Below are 19,657 nucleotides of genomic sequence, written 5' to 3' on the forward strand. Positions count from 1 at the left end.
TAGCTTTCCACAGCTACTGGACATGCACTTTCACTAGTTTATTTAATCCATATTAAATCATTTGCCACCATGCTTATCTGTGTTTTAAATCTCCATGTTGCCAAGAGTTTAGTGATTTGTGAGCCGAGTGGGATAAGAGTTCCCCAATACTTTCTCTGCTCCTGTGCAAACACACAGATGAATTATGCAACTACACATGCCAGTCCCTCTAGGCTCATTTTTGAACACCCTTGGTAAGAAAATCTGTGATCTCTGACACTCTGGACACCCCTTCTGCTCTCTAGCAGTACTTGTAGAGCAGAACATATAGCACTGTCAAAGTCTCTGGAGATTTAAGTAGCTAGGCCATGATTGTGGGATCCAAGATAAGGAGCTAAATATTTAGGAGGAGATTTGAGCAGAATTTTGTCAACCCTTAAACATTTTTGTTTCCAAAAATTCCTTCTCTGTAGCTCAGCAAATGCTTGAATGACACAACTGCATGCATTCCCTCCTGCAAGTATCCTGGCCATAACAGCTGTATTGACAATGTTGATGCATTGTCTTATGCTAATCTATGCCTAATGCTTTTCCAGATTTCAGAATGCTAATTAAAAGAAATAGAATTTCAATAAGGTATAAAACATCAAAGTCAAAGCAGGAAGAAGCTATATCCATATGCTGTCTAACTCAGCCCCTCCTAACACTTACAAATTTTACAACCTACTGTCTCTCTTGGGAATCAATAAGTGTATCCTAAATGACATCTTGCTAGCAGCAGAGAAGCTGCATCTTTAGCCCACTTTTCTTTGAGCAGGCTCTTAATAAAACACTGTCTATCCCCCAAACAAATTTTTCTTCCTACTGGCTTGAATGTTTTCCAGGACAATACCTCCAAAGAAATTTATCCTAAGCACTGCTGTCACCATCATGTTTGGGAGAGGATAAAGAAAGACACACACAAAACAGGAAAATCTGGCTTAGGAAGATGGTGAGGAGTTTTAGGGGCAGTCAGAAAACTGGGATAAATTCTTCAGTGGACAGGGAGGTATATGATTATGAATGTAAACATTTTCTTTCATGTTATTTGTATGGGAAATATTATTTGGGCAATCCTACCAAATTGAAGTATTTTATTATTTATAGTGAGCTGAGTAACTCTAGTCATTAATAAATGGGATCTTAGACCAGATGCCATTCTCCATATCACTTACTCAGAGTCCATTTTTAGTAGAAGAAAGACCTTGAGAAATCACCAGCATTGGGAACAGTCAACATACAAAGCATGGTGCATGAATCTGCATGGTGCCTTCACTAGACTAGTATTTCTCCACCACAACCTGTCTCAAAGGGTAGCAGACTGGAACAAAGTGAAGGTAATAACACACTGACACAGAAATTCAGCTCTTTTACAGCTACAAGAGGATGTTCATGCTACCAAAAGCAGTATTGGGACACATGAGTTTGTGCTTTGGTCACACCAAGATATTTAGGCCAAATGAGGAAGATTCCATCCACCACACCTCACCCAAGCAAAAAGTGGTACATCCTGATTTACTCTTACTGTCCTCAAAAAATTTCTATATTTGTTTCAGTCTTCTGCTTCTTTATTTTAGCCTGATGACCCCATGCTGCAAATACTGGTGTTTCACTGAAATGCTGGGTAGGAGGAGAAGGACTCAACCACCGTTGCTCTATCATTCTTTGTGCTTGTATGCAAACTCAGCATCTCCATTTATTTTCCTGCCCTTTGATTCCCTTTTACTCTGTAATTTGTAGAGTCAAAAAAATCTCTTCTACTCTTTACAAAGTATGCAGTAACATTTCCAGGGCCCTGTGTGAATCCATCTCCTTCACTTCCCAAGGGTGAATTGGCTGGGCTGCTTTGACACAGCTTGGCCAAGCAAAATGGGAACAAACTGCTGGAGAACAGCTAAGGTGAGAGAAGGAGCTGAGAGAGACTCTTTGCCTTGGCCAGGACACCTTGACTTGGGAGTTTCATTTATCCCTTGCAGTATGCCCAAGGTACACTGGCATTGCACCTTCTTTGTCCTGCCTGCCTTGCTGATCCTGGCTGGTACCTGCCTCACCAACTACAGATGGCCTGGATAGACCTGGACTCTCATCTGACTTAGTCCCTGTTATCAGACCTCCTGCACACCTTGCCCTGGGACCAGCCCCTTGTTGGGTGGCCCTTGCCTGGCTGCCACCCTTGGCTCCCAGCACCCCCTGCCCTGGGGAGCAGCCCACTCTTCTTGCCCTTGCTAAAACAGAGTGGGTCCCTGGAGAGTTTTTGGACACCGTAATTTTTGCTTAAAATTAAAAAAACAAAATAAAACAAAACATACACAGGTCCAAAACACCACAAAAAAACCCCCCCAAAATAAACCCGAATTCAAAACTTTTACATTACTGTGTTTGGTGCAATAAAAACTTCACTGCAAAAAAATTCTTCACTTTTCAGACTGAAACTAAACTTATTAACAAGAATATTTATGTCCTTTCCACAGTCATCTTGCACATGAAAGACTCAGTTCCATCACAGTGTTCTGCCATACCTTGGACTTCATGCTGGTTGTCCCCTACCCTGAATTAAAGGGTAACTTGCTTACACAGGATTAATTTATGGCATACAATATTTGCTTAACTTTTTGATCAGTTTCAGACTCACATAGTACAGATGTCTACCTCTCATTTGGGGTCTGTGGGGAAAATAAGCACTTCCAGTGCACAAGTAGTCTCATCCCATAGTAGACTTTTCATGGAGAACAGCTCAAAATCTACACTTAGTGAAAAGTAGTGATAGAGGTGTACACATTTACACTACTGTGTACAGTAGTGAAGGAATCAACTCACCTACCAATAAACCAGAGTCTGGGGAGCTGCTCTGGTAGCTAACAGCTTTACCAACATCCTAGCACAAGCTTAGGTCTCCAGAGAGTGTCAGATGAACTTGAATCTCATATCTCAGATGGCCAGTGTCTTCCTTTCTTTCTCATGAAAAATTGTGAAAGCTTCTCAAGCTATGCTGAGATATAAAGAAAATAACTTTTAAGACTCGTCTTGTGCCATAAAATGAAATTCTTATTTCATGAGCACAGAGAACCTTTAGACCAATGCAGCAAAAATAAATAAGAAATGGCCAGGCTGTAAAATGGCCAATTTGTATAATGGCCAGATTATTAACCAAGCTCTGCATAGCTCTGAAATATAGATTTCCATTAACAGATGGCATAATCTATGAAGACTTTGAATTTAACTGTTCTGATACTTAAAATGTTCAAATTAAAGATAAAACAGTAGACTAAATAACTGTAAATCTACAAATGTTGCAGGGTTTTTTTATGAGAAACTCAGTCTAAATTGTATTTACCATTAATTAAGTAGTCAGAAATTAAAATTGGTTTGGCCTCAGTTGTAAGGAAAACAGAAGGCTTCCTTTTTTTAGCCAAAACAGATTATGTTTTTGCACTGCAGTCACACAAAGCTTTTAGTTCTGTAAAATATTTTGAACATGCTTCATTTGGAAGAATATTCTAAATCAACTAACAAAATATTGAACATATTGCTGAACATTGACTCATAGGTTTTGGTTTTTTGGCAGGGAGAGGTTTTTTGGTTGTTGTGGTTTTGTTTGGGTTTTTTTTTTTGATTGCAAAATATGGGACTGAACAGAAAGTAAAAATGTATCTGCAGTGTGCCACAGCATAACATTTATATTCAGTTCCTCTTTGAAAGGTACAAATCTGTGACTTCTTGGAAGAGGAAGGTTTGAAAAAGTAAAGACGTGCAGGTGTCAAGTGGCAATTTATTTACCTAATTATTAGCTAAAGCCTGAACTGAATGCTAAGTGTTAAGAATCAGACATCACAGACTAGTGCAGTAACTTCAATAAGATCTGTATTTTATTGTTGAGCTTTGGAACTCCACAGCTTGACTAAATGGCTTCTTACCCACCTAGCACAGTCATACAACATGTAGGCACTCCTTCACTGAGGAACACAACTCACAGGATTCAGCAACCTCAGCAGAGAGTCTGAAATAAGTGAAGAGTGAAGAGACCTTTTATTTTGACTTCACCCCCTTATTCTGCTGCAGGGACTTGGTCACAGGTATCTGTCTCTCTATGGCATGCCCTGCCCTAAAGTCCCAAGTAAGTTGTTGCCCAAAACAAAAGATGAGCAGGCCTTAAACAGTTACCAAACTCTGCATATTTTCTTGAATTCAGTGAACTAGAGACATACTTTTTGCTTTCAGCACTGTTAAATATTTTCACTCGTCTGTCTGATTTTTTTACAGGCCTGAACTATGCTTAGCAACTGATTGTGACAGATGTGTTTTGACATGAAATTGTCTAGGAAACCTATACTGAATCTTATTTCAGCAAGAATATGACAGACTCTTCCAGCTGACATGTAGTGTCCAAAAAGCCACCACCAAACATACGTACTTACACTCAGACTTGGAACAATTTTTTTACTATATTTATGTGAATACATAAATTAAATAGACCCTGGGCAAGATTCAGAAGTCTTTTTCCTATGACATGTCAACCCTCATATTTCATATATTTCTCTCCCCAACTTATCAAGTTGTGAGTAAAGTCACTAACATATTTTGGAGCAACAGACTAAAGTATGCTCTGACAGAAAAGGGCGCAGTCTTGCTGACTAGGGCATCTTGCCCAGTTAGCTGCTGCCACAGTAAATGTGGCACAGAACCTAATTCATAACCAAGACAAAGTCCACCTGAAGATCACCTCAGTCTTTGCCTGCTTGACACCTTTTCTGTGTTTTAACACTTACAAGTATCTTTTAACTTCCAGAGAATTTTCACTGGTGATTTTATAGACATCAATTCAAGTATTTATGCTTGAAGACCTTCTTACCTTGAATAGCTTTCTTCTTTTCCTGATGGTTACCACCATTTCCATCCCATCGTAGAAGGAGCAATTGGATCTCTTTCTTGCTCGGCCTTCCATCCTTATTCTAACCATGTAAATTTTATTATATTATTTTCTCATCCCTCATGTCTTTTCCAAAAAGATTTAATTATACTTTATTATGAATCAATGAAGTTGTCAAAATATGAAGTTTTTATTCTGTAGTGGTATAATACAGAATATACCTCAATTAAAATTTTTGATTTTATTTTTAACAGCTATATCAAATTTGTAACCCACTGCCACCTGTACATTGTGCTCTTCAGTTGTTTAGAGCTACTGCATTCTTAGAGCTAGTCGTTATTAGATTCTAAATACGTGATTGTGCCTTTCTTTCCTATTCAGTTACAGCTCCTTTCTATTATATCAGTTCCCAAGGTCATTCTATTCTTTCTGGAAAATGTTCCTTTCTAAATTGATAATAGCTCCTAATATGTGTTATCAAAGAATTTCAAGAGCACATTTTTTTTTTGTGTGTAAAATCACCAATGAAGCCAGATGCAACTTGAAACTGCCTTCTACTTTCTCTCCCCAGCCTAACAATTCTCCTTACACTGTAACCCATACAGACTTCATTTAGTTTCTTTCAAAATTATTTGAATTGCCATACTGCCAATTTAATAATTTTTATGGATCACAGTCTCAAATACCTAAGCAAATCTGGAATAATTAATCTACACTTACCTAATGAAGAAATTACTAAAATTTTGATTATTTTGTCTCACCTAATTTACCTCTGAGACAACTCAGCTATCCTCTTAGCACACTGCCTTTTTCCACATGGTTGATAACTCTGACCTTTAAAAGGCCCTCAGGCAGTTATCAGGTGTTTTAAATAGTAAGGTATAATTGCCCCAGTCACCTCCCTCCACTCTTTTTTAAGAGGAGATATTATATTGACTATTTATGAGTCAAAACTACTATTACAAACTACCAGACCATGAAATTTTACTCTTGGACTTATAAAAACGTCATCTAAATTTATAGTGTTTTTGAAGAGTGAATGGATCAGGGCCAGTTTTTGTAAAAGTGTCAGTACTTGATGGTACTAGTGATAGTAAATTAGTACCCAGTAATTTAACTGTGCCTTGCATTACTAAAAGAAGAACTTATGCTGGTTATCTGCAAGCACTAGGAAGAATATTTTGTTACCCTGCTAAATAACTTGATCTCATGTTTGAAATTTTTCACTGCATTGTTGGAGATTGTCTATAGCTGGAAGAACATCATTCAAGATTGTCAACGAACTTCTCCAGTTCTCAATAGCTGCAGAATATTTGGCATGGTTAAACTTGCTCTAACACTTGGGTTCAGAAAGAACCATCCTCCATTTAATTTCCAAAACAATTACCTTCTCTGGCACTTGCTGATGGACTAACTTGGATATTCTCCTGAAGGTTCTTTGACACATCATGTAATGAATGTGTGTGGTCTTTAGTGCTTTCACTTGGTCCTGGTAGGTTTTGAGGTTTTTTATCCAAATTTAAAGAGTTTAATGAGTCAGTGCCATTGGTAGATGATTTGCATACTGCTGTGGATTATATATCTATTGCATGGGATAGCGATCCATTGCAGCCTGTCTCAAAGAACAGAACTGAAGAGTTTCTGAAGTGTTTAGTGCCACTATGAAATTCCTGACAGTCAGGTGGAACACAGGTATCAATAAAATGTGAAAGGCTAATTTGCTTTTTTTTTTCCCTGCTGCTTTTAACAGCTGTATAAGGAGGTGAGAAAAGCTCTAGGGTTTATTCCAAGAATTCACTTGACATGAAAAATACCCCTGTGGAGAACAGAGAACCTTACACGGTTAGGGAGAAGGCTTAATTATAGCACAGCCAGCAAAATTGGCTTCAGTGCTCACCATTTAAAGCAGCCAATACTGTAATGAGGGGCTTAATGCAGGACTCCAGCCACATGGTTCGATTATGCCACTGAAGGGGATAAAGGGGTACTGTATGATAACCCATATTACACAGACCATAAGTGGGTGTTTTGGTTTTTCTTTTCCTCTTAAATGCTCCTTGAAGTGTCCCATGGTGCTGAGGGAGTCACAAATTGTGATTTAGCAGAAGGATTGGAGTGAAGTAAATCTGTGTGTATGCAGAGAGGCAATACATGTGCAGGCATTTGTTGACTACATGGTGGCTTTAGTGTGGGTCATTGGATAAAGAGCTACAGCTGCTTCCATCTCCTTTCTAAAATTATAAAAACAGTAGAAGAAGAAAGAAACAGGCATTTTCTTTTTGATTGATGTGTAGATTTTAGCAAACTGGTATGACTTGAGCAACTGCAGGAAGAAAAAAAAAAAGTGACCCAAGTGGAGGCTCATTACATTTTAATTTTTAATTCCTGGGTTCTCCTTCTGGGTACCAAAACTGACATGAATAGTTTTATTCCAATGCAAAAATCAGATTCAGGCAGCAGTTTGCCTGGCAATAATATCGTGGCAAGTCTACATTGAAAATATATCTGAAGGAAAGATTACATTTTTGGGTGGGAGGGGGAGGGATCATCCCCCACACTGAAGCACTGGTTAAAAACTCTCAAATCAAGACTTTTTTCAAATTTACATCTTCTCTGTTAAATACAACAGAATGGCCACATTAAGAACCTCTGCCTCTCCCCATCAAGCCACCAGGAAGTTTTGAGAGGGTTCAAACAGGCTACTATAAAGGCACAGCTTTGCCTATGTTCTTTCATCTCCCACTCTGTTGTGCCCCAAACAAATCTCTGCACTTGACAGATTGTGTTTTAAGCTGACAGTTTTCACCTGATACATGTCTCAATGAGAACAGTTCCCACGGTAAATGCCAGCCACGAGCCACAAGCAGAGAAAGGGCTGACATTGTTAACAAATGCTGCAGGCATTTGTAGTGAGAAAATGGTTTGTAGGTTTTATCCCTTTTTATATTACTTTTGCACTCAGAAATACATAGATGTTTGTACTGAACATGAGAAATAACATTTAAATTTGATTAAACCTTTGAAGGATCCCAAAAGATTAATATTTCAGGAAAGTATTAAAGGATAAAGAGATGTCTGTGTCATAAAACTCTAGATTAGGTAAAGAGCACTGTAGTATAGATGTTCTCTCTTCACAATATTTTACCATTACTGTGGCTTTGCTGCTTTAAAGTCTTTATTTAATTTATTGACTCTGATCAAATGGCCCAACGGGGGCATTGATGATTACATACTTCTTAAATGTATATTTAATTTTATGGATTCTGTTCATTCATACGAGAGACAAGACAGTCAATAAAGAAACATTGAAGAAAAATCAAATAGTAATAAAAACAAATAAAAAGTATGGACATCCTTTCTGGAGACCCAGGTGTTGACAAAATGCAGTGATATCTAGGCTGGTATGAACACACCTGAAGACATGGAGTCCTAAGGAAAATTATTGTGTCCTTCAATTGTGTGTCCAATATGGATATTATCAACTATGCTTTTTTCTAATCATGGGTGTCAAACCCTTGATTTCTGCTGTGAACAGGAAAAATGTCAGGGTATTGACAGTGTGCCTAGTGTGAAGACCATTGCTACACTGTCACCATGGCATCTAATCCAAATAATCCCTTCTGAGTTCTTTCTCATCAAACTTATTTTAAAGTTAAGATCTCATGATCTTCAAGGTTTCTACATTTTTATCCAGGAACTATTCAATGTCCCAGCTTGTTCATACCTCAGAAGTCCCATTTGAGAACATAGCACAAGGAAAAAGGGTCAAATTAGTCCACCAATTTATTTAGATTGACTCTTTCAATTCTTCTTATTTCACCACCCAAGCATCATCCCAGCATGAAGCTGACCACATGAACCAGGCAGCCACTAATAATGTTTCACACTCAGCCAAGTTTCTTTATCAAAGTATCAATACAGAATCAGAATTGAATGACACCTAATTGCAGTACACAGCATGACTGCAAAAGGCCTCATCCACTAAGAGCAAAAAATTGCCTCTATTGAAATCAAAGATTTTTGCAACTGCTATCAGGAGTCCCAAAGTTAAGAGAATTATGGTTTTCATACCATTGTTAATTTTGGTCTGGAGCACAGACTCTTTCAGCTGCTGACATTTCAGGTCAGGCTATGCAATAATCATCTTCCAGATAGTCTCATTTACTCCAAAATGGTCCTGAATTTCAATAAACCTGTAGAAGTGAGAGGCCATAAAACTCTGGTCCTTGGCTAAACCCTTCACTGTGTGTTTGAGATTTAAACTAGTTTAAGATAGGATTTATCAGTGTTACTGTTTCTTTTAGTCACGAATAGAATTCCAGCACAGAAGCTTCTGTATGATTCATTGGCACTGAAGGAATGGCACTTAGAGACAAACAATGAGAACAGGAGAAGACATGATGTCAAAAAAATACTTAACATTTTACATAGTATAGGCTCACATTTTCACATGCATCTTGATAAACAGGAAGCCCATTCTTATTTTCTTGAGAGCTTCGGGAGCTTAGAGTCTTGAAGCCTGAACTGTGCTGAAGTCAGTTTTAGAAATGAAAATTCAGACACCTGTTAGTAAAAAGACCAGCCTTCTTATTGTTGTGAGTTAACCCCAAAACCAGGACACTTACACACTAGTCAAGGTTCTGATTTCACTTGTTTCCAAAAAGATTTGGGCAACCAAATAATTTGAGTGTCTGTGCTTCATATCTACCCAAAAGAATGTTACAGTTGTGAAAACCTTTTTAGATCTTGTTCCTCAGTGTTGGTCTAATGTTCATAAAATGACATAATGTTCATAAATTTATTTTTGCTAAAAAAAGATATTGAGTTAGAAATTCCCCAGGATACTTTGAAGAGACTCTAAAAAGTATGTGTTTAAGGGAAGTAAAACACAGAAACAGGGCCTTCTAAGCATGATTTCACTTTTCAGGGAATATGGGGCCAATATGCTACTGTATCTTTGGCAATTAAATAAAAGTGACTAAAGGCAGGTGCATTCACTTATGGTATTCCTGATGTAAATGGAAGATAATGAAGAGAGACATTAAATGTACCAACAGCATCCTTGCATTGATTCGACATCTAGAAAGTTTTAAACTTTTAAAATGTAGAGCCAATTGTAATATTTCAGTACTAAAATGACAGATGTAATTCTTCTAGTTATATTAACTTTATTTAGCTATTCTTAATTTTATATAATTTTATATAATTTATCTTAAAATAAAGATGTATACTTTTCAAATACAATATTTCTTGACATGGTCAGTCCTTTTTTTTTCATTTTAGATCATCATATTTATACCATTTGCTTACTGACTTTTCACATCAGCTTTTACAGCAGTTTTCAAGAAGGTAACTAAATTTATGGTTCAGAGCAATGATGATCCCTCAGAACAAAGGTTTGAAGCCATAGGTAGTTGGAAAAATGCAGATAGCATAAAAATATAAATATATATAGATATATACCTCCCACAAAAATACCATCTCTTTGGGTCAGAACAGAATAGTTATTCTTCAACACTTTGAATAGAACTTAAGAAAACATCCCTGAACCTGATTGTTTTTCTGAGTTCATTACCCAGCCACTTCCCCGCAGGCTGATTGCACATTCTTATTCCAGTGAGTGACTGTGTCTTCGATGAAATGATCTGCTTCCTTGTGCTTTAGGCTTCCTCTTGGCCCTGGAGTGCTATGGTAATATGAAATATGATGGCATTTTTTTTCTTAAATAGTGCTCTCCACACTGGATGTATTGACAAGTAGGTGTAAAGTGTCTTTTGTTTGCTACCTCCTCTGCTGTCATCTGCTGTGGACATACCCTTGACCAGAAGTTCTCTTTGCCCCATTAGATAGCTGTGCCAGTATTTTTCTTGACATATATATATATATATATATATAAAATAGAACTGTTGTACTGATGTCCTGGGTACATTGGCTTGTTACTGACCGAGAGGGGTGTGGAGCAGCAAGGCACAGAAAATCCACTATACATTCTAACATTTAGGCTTTATCCTTTATTAGGTAGTGAGTAAGAGACAAAAAGAACTGAGTTTGTTGTTTACAGCTGAACTTTAAAAGAGACTTGTGTGAACAAAAACTTGTTCCATAGAGCACTGTGACAAAAGAGGTCCAAGAAAACTGAAGGTGTCATTGCAAATTAGCTGATGTAAGTAGTTGGAATGACACTCTTATTTCTAGCAAAATTTGTATGAACTCTGCTCTTAGTACTGTGCCTCCATACATGCCACAGGCCATGTTTTGGCAAGGATCAGCCTGTTGATTTTGATGGCATCACAACAACATGGCAGGATGTACAGCAGGTGTCCATGCACCAGAAGGCTGTGCATAAGAGCCTTCAGGATATTTGTCTATTTCCCATTTTCCCATCTGCCTCCTTCCTCATGGGTAAAAGACAGCCTGCCCAGACCTTCTACCTTCCCAAAATGTGAGTACTCCTCTGCTCCTTTAGCAGGCTCTTACTTACACAGGCTCTTACAAAAGGCTCTGGAAACAAATGGTGGTTCATGGAGCACAGCTTGAAAGCTGCTGCCCTTTTCAAGGAGGAATCTGAACTCAGCTGGCAATGGCACTACAGCTTCTGCAAACAGATGGAAAGTTGAAAGCAGGCTTAAAAGACCAAGTACACTGAATCTTACTATCTCATGTACCCAAATATAATGAAAAATTTTCTAAATTGAGTGTGAGGAGCAGGTTTTGAAGGCTGGCTTATTTACTGCCTCTTTACTGGGAGCTGTAGAGTAGAGAGCCCTTTTAAATGTCAGCCCCTAGTTATTTAGATGTCTAAACTTGGCTTCAGGAACTTACTCATACTGTTGTTTTGAAAGTTAGGCCAAAGCAATCCAGCTGGTAATTAGCCCTGGAATCACCGTCATGTGTTTTTCATGGCTACATAGGTGTGAATTAAATATAAACAAAAGCTCATTTCATTTCAAGGCACAAACGTTTGCAAATAAACTGGATGAAATACAAATACATAATACAGAACTTATTTTAATACTTCTAGATAAATAAATGCATCTCTTTGGAATTCTTCGGACACAGATATCCATGGAACCTCTTCTTTCTCTCTCTTTATATATTTTTTATAAAATCTAAATGCGGAGAGGTTTAAAAAATGGCAAATACAAATGTATATGGAAGGCTCACTGATGAACTGCAAGTCAAAAGTGCTGTATATTCCCATCCTCTATATCTCCCACCTGTCTGCACTAACCACAGGCAGCATTATATAGCAACCACATGGTCAATATTTTGCATTACTGCCTTTTAATGAAATCTTTCAAATAATTTCCCCATCTAAACTTAAATTATGCTTTTAAATTTTATTCTGCCTAAATGTATGGTAGGCATTTCACTTAGCTACACATCAGAGTGGTTGCATGTGACTCAGCAACACACTCCATAATATTAATAGATACTTTTCAGCTCCCTATGGGAAAAAAGCAGGCAGCAAGGATTATTTTTTTCTCTGTTGTTTGTTACTTACCACTTAATGACCCACATGTGAAATCAATGGTTATATAATTATTTTATATAGTAGATTTTCTGTTTATAAGTTATTTTTCTTACTCTAACATATATACAATATATCTATATATACCCCTGATAAATCTTACTTTAAAGGGACACAGTCAACCCCTTTAAGCCTCACAGTAAATATATAAGGCTTTAAGCTGTCCATACATCACAGTCAGCTACAGAATTCAAGGGTCCCTTGAGATCCTAAAAGTTGTATTTGTTCCAAACCCATGATGTGCAGTTATCTCGTAATATGTATCTCATGTGTCACTGTTTACACTTTATAGGTATATTAAGACATTTTATATCACATCAGTAGGAAATAAAACAAGGGAATAAGTCTGTTGCTAAGACTAAGCCTATTGCAAAATATATTACCTGTATCTACAGACACTCCCACTGGTGTGATATAAAATGAATATGTGCCATTCTTGGGATGAAATTCTGGATACACTGCAGTCAGAAGGAACTTTAAACTGACTTAAATGAGACCAGGATTTCTTTTCTGTTTTTCATTTGTCAGTTATGACTCTCCGTAACTGATTTCTGTCTTCCCTCTGCTCAACACTGAAGTGTCAGGCCTGTTCCATGACAAGATCATATTTTTGGTTTTCCACTGTCATGTCTTAAGCATTGATCTATCATGTATGTATTACACTTTTTGAATAAACACAGAGTGTACACATACGTTCTCAGTTAAATAAACATTTGACCCATTCTGTGTACAGTATCTGAATTATTTTTCCTCCACTAGATCCTCTTTATCACTTTCTTTGCCCTAACGTGGATCATTTTCATTCTTATGTGAGTGAAGAAAACTTTGCTCACCAGGAACAGCTCCACATTATTGTAATAATTTTTGACTACTTACCAAGTGACATAATTTTGTTCATTGTATCTTTTGCAACTCAGTTAGAAACCTAGTGGCATAGATAGAGACACAATACTACTGTTTTACAAGACATCTATTGTATCTACTTTTGTTCAGATAAATACCCAGTAACTGCTGATTTGGCAGGAGGATTGGTAAGGGTACTACTATTCACAGTGTTTCTTTTTTTTTCCTTCTTCTTTAATCTACAGAATAAAGTATTTTATATACATTGGAACCAGTTAATGCCCTTTAGACAAATTTGTAAGTTGTTTCATAAAGCAGGAAAGACATTGCAGGGAAATATGTGCCAAAACGCACAGTCAAAAGGCTTTGTAAGTTTTATATGTCACTACAAGTCAATGCTGGAGATCAGCTCTAAAACGATCAATAATGCTCAAGAGAAATGTTCTTATCTGGAGAAAATACCACCCATTCCCCCTTTCAGAATTTGTTCAGTTCTCTATCAAAAGTTCTGGCTCTTCATATATACTTTAAACTATAAATAAACACTGCATAGTTCAATGTCCTTGATTTTCTTTTTTTTTTTTTGTTTTGTTTGTTTTGATTTGAAAAATTATTGCAGTACAATTAATTCCTGTTTGGAGTTCAGTAAGGAGCAAACAGCACGGGAGTGTGGGTGGTCCGTATAGGCCCAGGAGCTGGTCGTAGGAGTGCTGGAGGAAGTGCTGAAGTCTGGAAAAGGGTGGCTGCTGGGGCTGTGCGAAGACTGAAGGGGGAATTCACAGCCACAGCAGCAGCTGCTGCTGCAGCTGCTAGTGGATTTGGCAAGATTCGCGGGGCCATCGGCTTTGAAGGTTCCTTTGAAAATACTAATTTTACCTGTGGGGAAGAAGAGAAAACAAACAGAGACACGTAATTTTTTCATATTAGCTACATGAGAGGGAGCTTGATTTAAGATTATATGTGCAGAATCAAGCAAGAGTTAGCTACTGACTCTATGACCTACAGACTTGTAACAGGTGATACGACCTCCTCAATAGACAAGGTACAAGGATTTGGTTGGGGACAAGGAGTTCCAGGGTTCACACCTAATTGCTGACACTCACAATTTAATATGAGATTAGAAATCAAAGCAAATCTAAAATGGGACTAGGGAATCTGCACCAAAGTAAAGCTGCATGTACCCTGCAACAATTAAACAAGGAAAAATCAGGTATCAATTAATAGATCTCCATCTGGACAACTTAATGTAGAGACAGAGCAGAATGGAAACATATCTTATTCCCTGGTCTTAAAAGATACTTTTGTTTTAATCATTAGGATGAGAGTTCTACTTAAAATTAAGATCTCCATAGAGCTCCTCTTCATTTACTCTTGCTTCTAATAACAATCAAATAAACCAATCTTATCTTTCATGAGTTATGAATATCTCATGTTTCACATGTTTAAATGGGTGCTGTCCCATATAATTCTGCTGCGTATTCAACTGTTTTCCACTACAATCAGGTTCATTTTTACAAGGATTGTGAAAACCTGGCAGAAATTTTAAAGTAGCATTCTGCCTAACTATGATATTTCTGTGCCTATCACTGAGGTTTCTTCTTAAAAAACATTTTAAATCCTAACATGATTTTCTTGGGGATTACGAAATACAAATCAAATCTCTTAGTTTCCTAAAAAAGGGAAAAAACCCCAAACCATGAAGTTTCTCCAAGACTGAAAATACTCACAAGACGTTAAGTAATATTTAAGAAAATTTACATTTGGGATGCATACAAATGACCATCAGAGTAGTCTCTATAGATTTCTGCAGTTTTCAGTGGAATTTCAAGTTTCTAATGAGATGCCAGGAGCCTGAATGCCTTTACAGTCCTGCTTTTATAACTCTGAGATAAGATTAGAACCTCATTTACTGACAAAGAAAAGTTCCTATTGTCTCTAATGGACTTTTGATGGGTCTGTGTCCTAACACAACCTGAGGCCTCTTGCAAAGGGCATAAACTTGAATACATGGTATTGAATATACAGAATATATGTACCATGCTGTGGTAAATCTCAGTGTAAGTATGGACACTTTTTACTTTCAAGGAAACACAACTTCTCATTCTTGACTTGAAAGGGATTTTCAAGTAATTAATTTGAACAATATCACTCTGACATTTTACACTCAACAGAACCCTAGTGAGTGAATCATCAGAAATTAAGGGCAGGAGTACTCTAGCATGAACCACAATTGAGTTTCATTATTACACTACCACCATATTCCAAAAGGTCTGAGGTCTGTTGGTTCTTTACTGGCCAGATGGATAGAGGATTTTTATTTTTCCCAACACCTATCAGCAAAACTGCTGTCTTCCAGGCCCTTTAAAGCTCTGGGAGAAATACTCAGATCAAACCCAATTCTTTAATTATCTTAACAAAGGATATAATAGATGCTAGATATAAAATTCCTTATGGTGCCTATTAAAAGCAATGATCTGATCTTTTCCTTGATCAGTGTTATGCTCACTGATCCAAGCTGTCTTCTTTCTTTGCTGAACATATAACTTTTTCTTTCCTTCTCACATTTTTTAATAAATACCTTTTAAAGCCTTATTTAGAACAGAAAAAAAAATCCCCAACCCAAAAACTAACAAACAAACAAAACCACAAAACAAAATGAAAAAAACCCACCCAAAAAACCCCCCAAAACCACCACCACCACCACCAAAATAATAGCCAACCCCATAACAACCCAGAGGAAAATAAAAAAAATAAAAAAAAGAAAATAAGTAACCCTGAATACTCTGTACTCTTTGGTCCAGAGCTCCCAGTGAAGGGGATGTTTTTTGTAAAGTGTGGACTATTAAATGCTTGATAACCTTTTTTTTCTCCAGTGCAGTATTTTATACATACTGGACAGTTGTGACTTGAAGAAATATCAAGCAAGTCCCAACACTATAAGACTTCTTTAACTCTGAAATATCAGTGTGGGAATTTATAAATTTTCTGTCTCTGAAGCATGTAAATCTAGAACAGACAGAGAAGTACAAATGATATTGAAAACATGGTAAAAGGAGGTTTTTGGTCTAACAAAGCCATGAAAATATAGCATGTTCTTTTTTAAATGCCTGTAGACAAATTTGGCAATGTCCATATATTTTGTGTATTGAAGAACAAAGACCTCATGTGGCTGTTTCTATTAAAAGACTAAGGCTTTCTTGCCATTCTTGGAGGAATCAGGTACTTCTAATTAAATTACTAGATTACTTCTAGTTAGATAGCTTTTCAGTTAACTTGTTAACATGATTCTGATTTCAAGGTAGCTGCAAAACTAGTAATACGTCACATATGCAGTAGCTTGCACGTTCATTTCTAACCTCTAATTTACTCACAGCTCAACATTAGGAGTAAAGTAACCATTATTTGGAATGGTAACAATGAAACAACTGAATTGTTTCATTTCCAATGAAGTCAACAAAAGGACAAATAACTTGAAATATTAATGGGGAGCATCCCGGTTTCAGCTAGAGAGAAGGAATAAAGGAAAAGTAAAGAAAGAGCATTAAATTAAAGGTGAAATTAGTTGGCTTGTTGCTGTGGTATTCTGCACTTCAAGGGACAACAATTCCTGCAGTTTTTATATTCAAAACCAAAAAGAATAAATGGAGAACTGGTCTCTCCTTTCTTATAGAATCCACAATTCTACTACATATATCTGTTCATTTATTGCTAGTTTTTTCTCTCCTTCTTAAATCCCTTTTGCCTTTTTGATGCCCTCTAGCCTGACCTGTATATTGTGAGCAATTGGGATTGAGGGAGAAGGAAAAGGACACCCTGCTGTTATTTGTCTTGAACCTTGGCTGGAGTTCTCAGAAATCACCATTATATAAATTGGTAGAGAGCTGTGCACAACCACAACAACAATGTAATACTTGTTTTCATCTCCTGAAAAATAATTTCCTAAAGGAATAACATTCCTGTCAGAAAGGCTTTCCTGATACCATATCCTACTTAGCCCATTACATATTTTCTATTCCTTTCAGTATAGTTTGTGTTGAAGACCTTGATCTTTCTTGTGGATTACTGAGAAACCCTATGGGGCTATTTCCCTATTAGTGGATCTACCAGAATGGTGCACTGCTTTATTCTACAACTGAATCCTGCATGAATATGCCACTCATGAGGGCTGCCCCAACAAGGACACAGTTCTGCTGCCATGAGCTTTAACTCAATGTAAAAAGAAATGGGTTTTCACAAAAAAAAAAAAAAAAAAGCTCTATATCTCTATATTGTGCCTGCATCAGAGAAGATGGTCAAGGCATAAGGGGCTAATCTCTATGAGGACAATGAATCAACATCCTCCCTCTGCCAGAACCATTTATAAAACCCTACAAAGCAGCTGATATAACATTCACAGAATTCACAGAATCACTAGGCTGGAAGAGACCTTCAAGATCATTGAGTCCAACCCACGCCCTAACACCTCAACTGAACCATGGCATCAAGTGCCACATCCAGTCTTTTTTTAAACACATCCCGGGATGGTGACTCCACCACCTCCCCGGGCAGACCATTCCAGTACTTTATCACTCTTTCTGTGAAAAACTTTCTCCTAATATCCAACCTATATTTTCCTTGAGAGAGCTTGAGACTGTGTCCTTGTTCTGTCACTTGCTGCCTGGTGAAGGAGTTGGTGGGACCAACCCCACCTGACTACACCACCTTTCAGGAATTTGTAAAGAGTGATAAGGTCACTCCTGAGTCTCTTTTTCTCCAGGCTAAACAACCCCAGCTCCCTCAGTCATTCCTCACAGAGTTTGTGTTCCCAGCCCCTCACCAGCCTCGTTGCTCTCCTCTGGATGTGCTCAAGCATCTCAATGTCCTTCCCAAACTGAGGGGCCAGAACTGGACACAGCACTCAAGGTGTGCCCTCACCAGTGCTGAGTGCAGGAGAAGGATGACCTCCCTGCTCCTGCTGGCCGTGCTATTCCTTACACAGGCCAGGATGCCCTTGGCCTTCTTGGCCACCAGGGCACACTGCTGGCCCCTGTCCAGCCACATCGTCCCCAGCCTATAGTGCTGCAGGGGGTTATTGTGGCCAAACTGCAGGACTCATTCATGCAGTTCAACGGATGGAGAAGAAAAAAGTCAGATGTTCACTATGCCACCCACAATGTAAGCAGCTTCTTAACTAGTGGCAGCATCCTAGAGGGTTTTTTATTAAAAAAAAAAAAAAAAAAAATCAGCTTTTGGAGATAGCAAGAATTGTGTTTCAGATAGTTTATCTTGGCAGTTGAAAATGTGACCAGAACCATTCTGAAGCAGTTGAATGAAAGAAGAGGCAGGTTTTTTTAATTGTTTCACTTGTTATCTCAACGATTCTGGAAATAAGGATGGAATGAATGGTTTATATTTTATAGAGTTTTATTTAGTTATTTCATCACTGTTGTCCTTGGTGAAAACTGGAAAGATCCTGTTGGACATCTGGAGGTTTTTTCCGTCTCTTGCTCTCTAGTGACCTTTGCAACGAGCTTATTTGCTGAGGTTATTCAGAGTAGCTACAAAAGCAAGGGTCCACAGGCTGTAGTAAACACATCTTAAAGTATATTAAAAAATCCCTTGTGAGCTTCCAGTGGCTCCTTCATGTACTTGATACTCAAATGGCTTACACTATTCTCTACTTCTAAGCATTTTCCCACCTATGTTTTCTAAAAATCCTACTCATTAGGATTAAAATAAAAGTCAAATAAAAAAGAGTGATTGGCTTACCCCTAGTGGATGTGTTCCCTTTTGGAGTTTGTTGTAAGGGCTGTATTTAGGTTTGGGTGGCTTCCCAGCAGCTCTGTCTTTGTGCCTTCTACTGCTTATGTGCTGTTAAAATATGTTGGGGAGGGAAGGGGAGGAAAGAAAACAAAGGGTGATAGTTGATAGTTACACAACAGATCACTTCAGATTCTGCTTTACACAAGATTAATGCTCCAATATGAAAGGCTTTTTCTCTACAGCAGCATCACTTTGGCTAATTTAAAAATGAAAAGGAATAGGCTCCCTTGAAGTTTGAAGCACCAAATACTGGGGCTGTAATTTTCATCAGTCCTAAGTTCAGCTCTGCTTCCACTACAGTTAAATATTTTCCCATCTTTTCTAACTTCAGCAGGACTTTGGTCAGGTTAAAGCCTTTGAAAAACTCCTCCCTAACTCTATAAATCACCCATCAAATTCAATCCACTGCTGATAGAAAGTTTTTGAGGAATATTAGGTAGTAAAGCATCCCCTATTTGGGGAAGAATATAAGGTCAGAAAATTGTTTAAATCCCTAAGCTGCCTGGAGATCCTTCTAAGACAGTTTCCAAGAGAGAATGAAAAAAATGCACAAAATCCATTATCTTCTTCATAAGTTCTGTGAGATTTTTTAAAGT

The 19,657-nt window shown here is 37.6% G+C and overlaps 1 protein-coding gene across 5 annotated transcripts in view; it reads right to left on the bottom strand.

The window, feature by feature from the left end:
- Positions 1–8,042: 8,042 nt before the first annotated feature.
- Positions 8,043–19,657, bottom strand: part of ZNF385D (zinc finger protein 385D) — a 418,148-nt gene continuing 406,533 nt past the window's right edge. For all 5 annotated transcript variants that reach the window (XM_071429336.1, XM_071429338.1, XM_071429335.1 and 2 more), the window contains 2 exons: positions 19,008–19,109; positions 8,043–14,135 (listed from right to left, as the gene is read on the bottom strand). In XM_071429336.1, the coding sequence (XP_071285437.1) occupies positions 13,902–14,135; positions 19,008–19,109 (336 nt within the window). In that variant the 3' untranslated portion in view covers positions 8,043–13,901. The remainder of the gene's footprint in view (positions 14,136–19,007; positions 19,110–19,657) is intronic.

The sequence above is a fragment of the Agelaius tricolor genome, unplaced genomic scaffold (genome assembly GCF_023055355.1).
Source record: "Agelaius tricolor isolate 1412-34295 unplaced genomic scaffold, bAgeTri1.0.p SCAF_6, whole genome shotgun sequence".
NCBI classification, from domain to species: Eukaryota; Metazoa; Chordata; class Aves; order Passeriformes; family Icteridae; genus Agelaius; species Agelaius tricolor.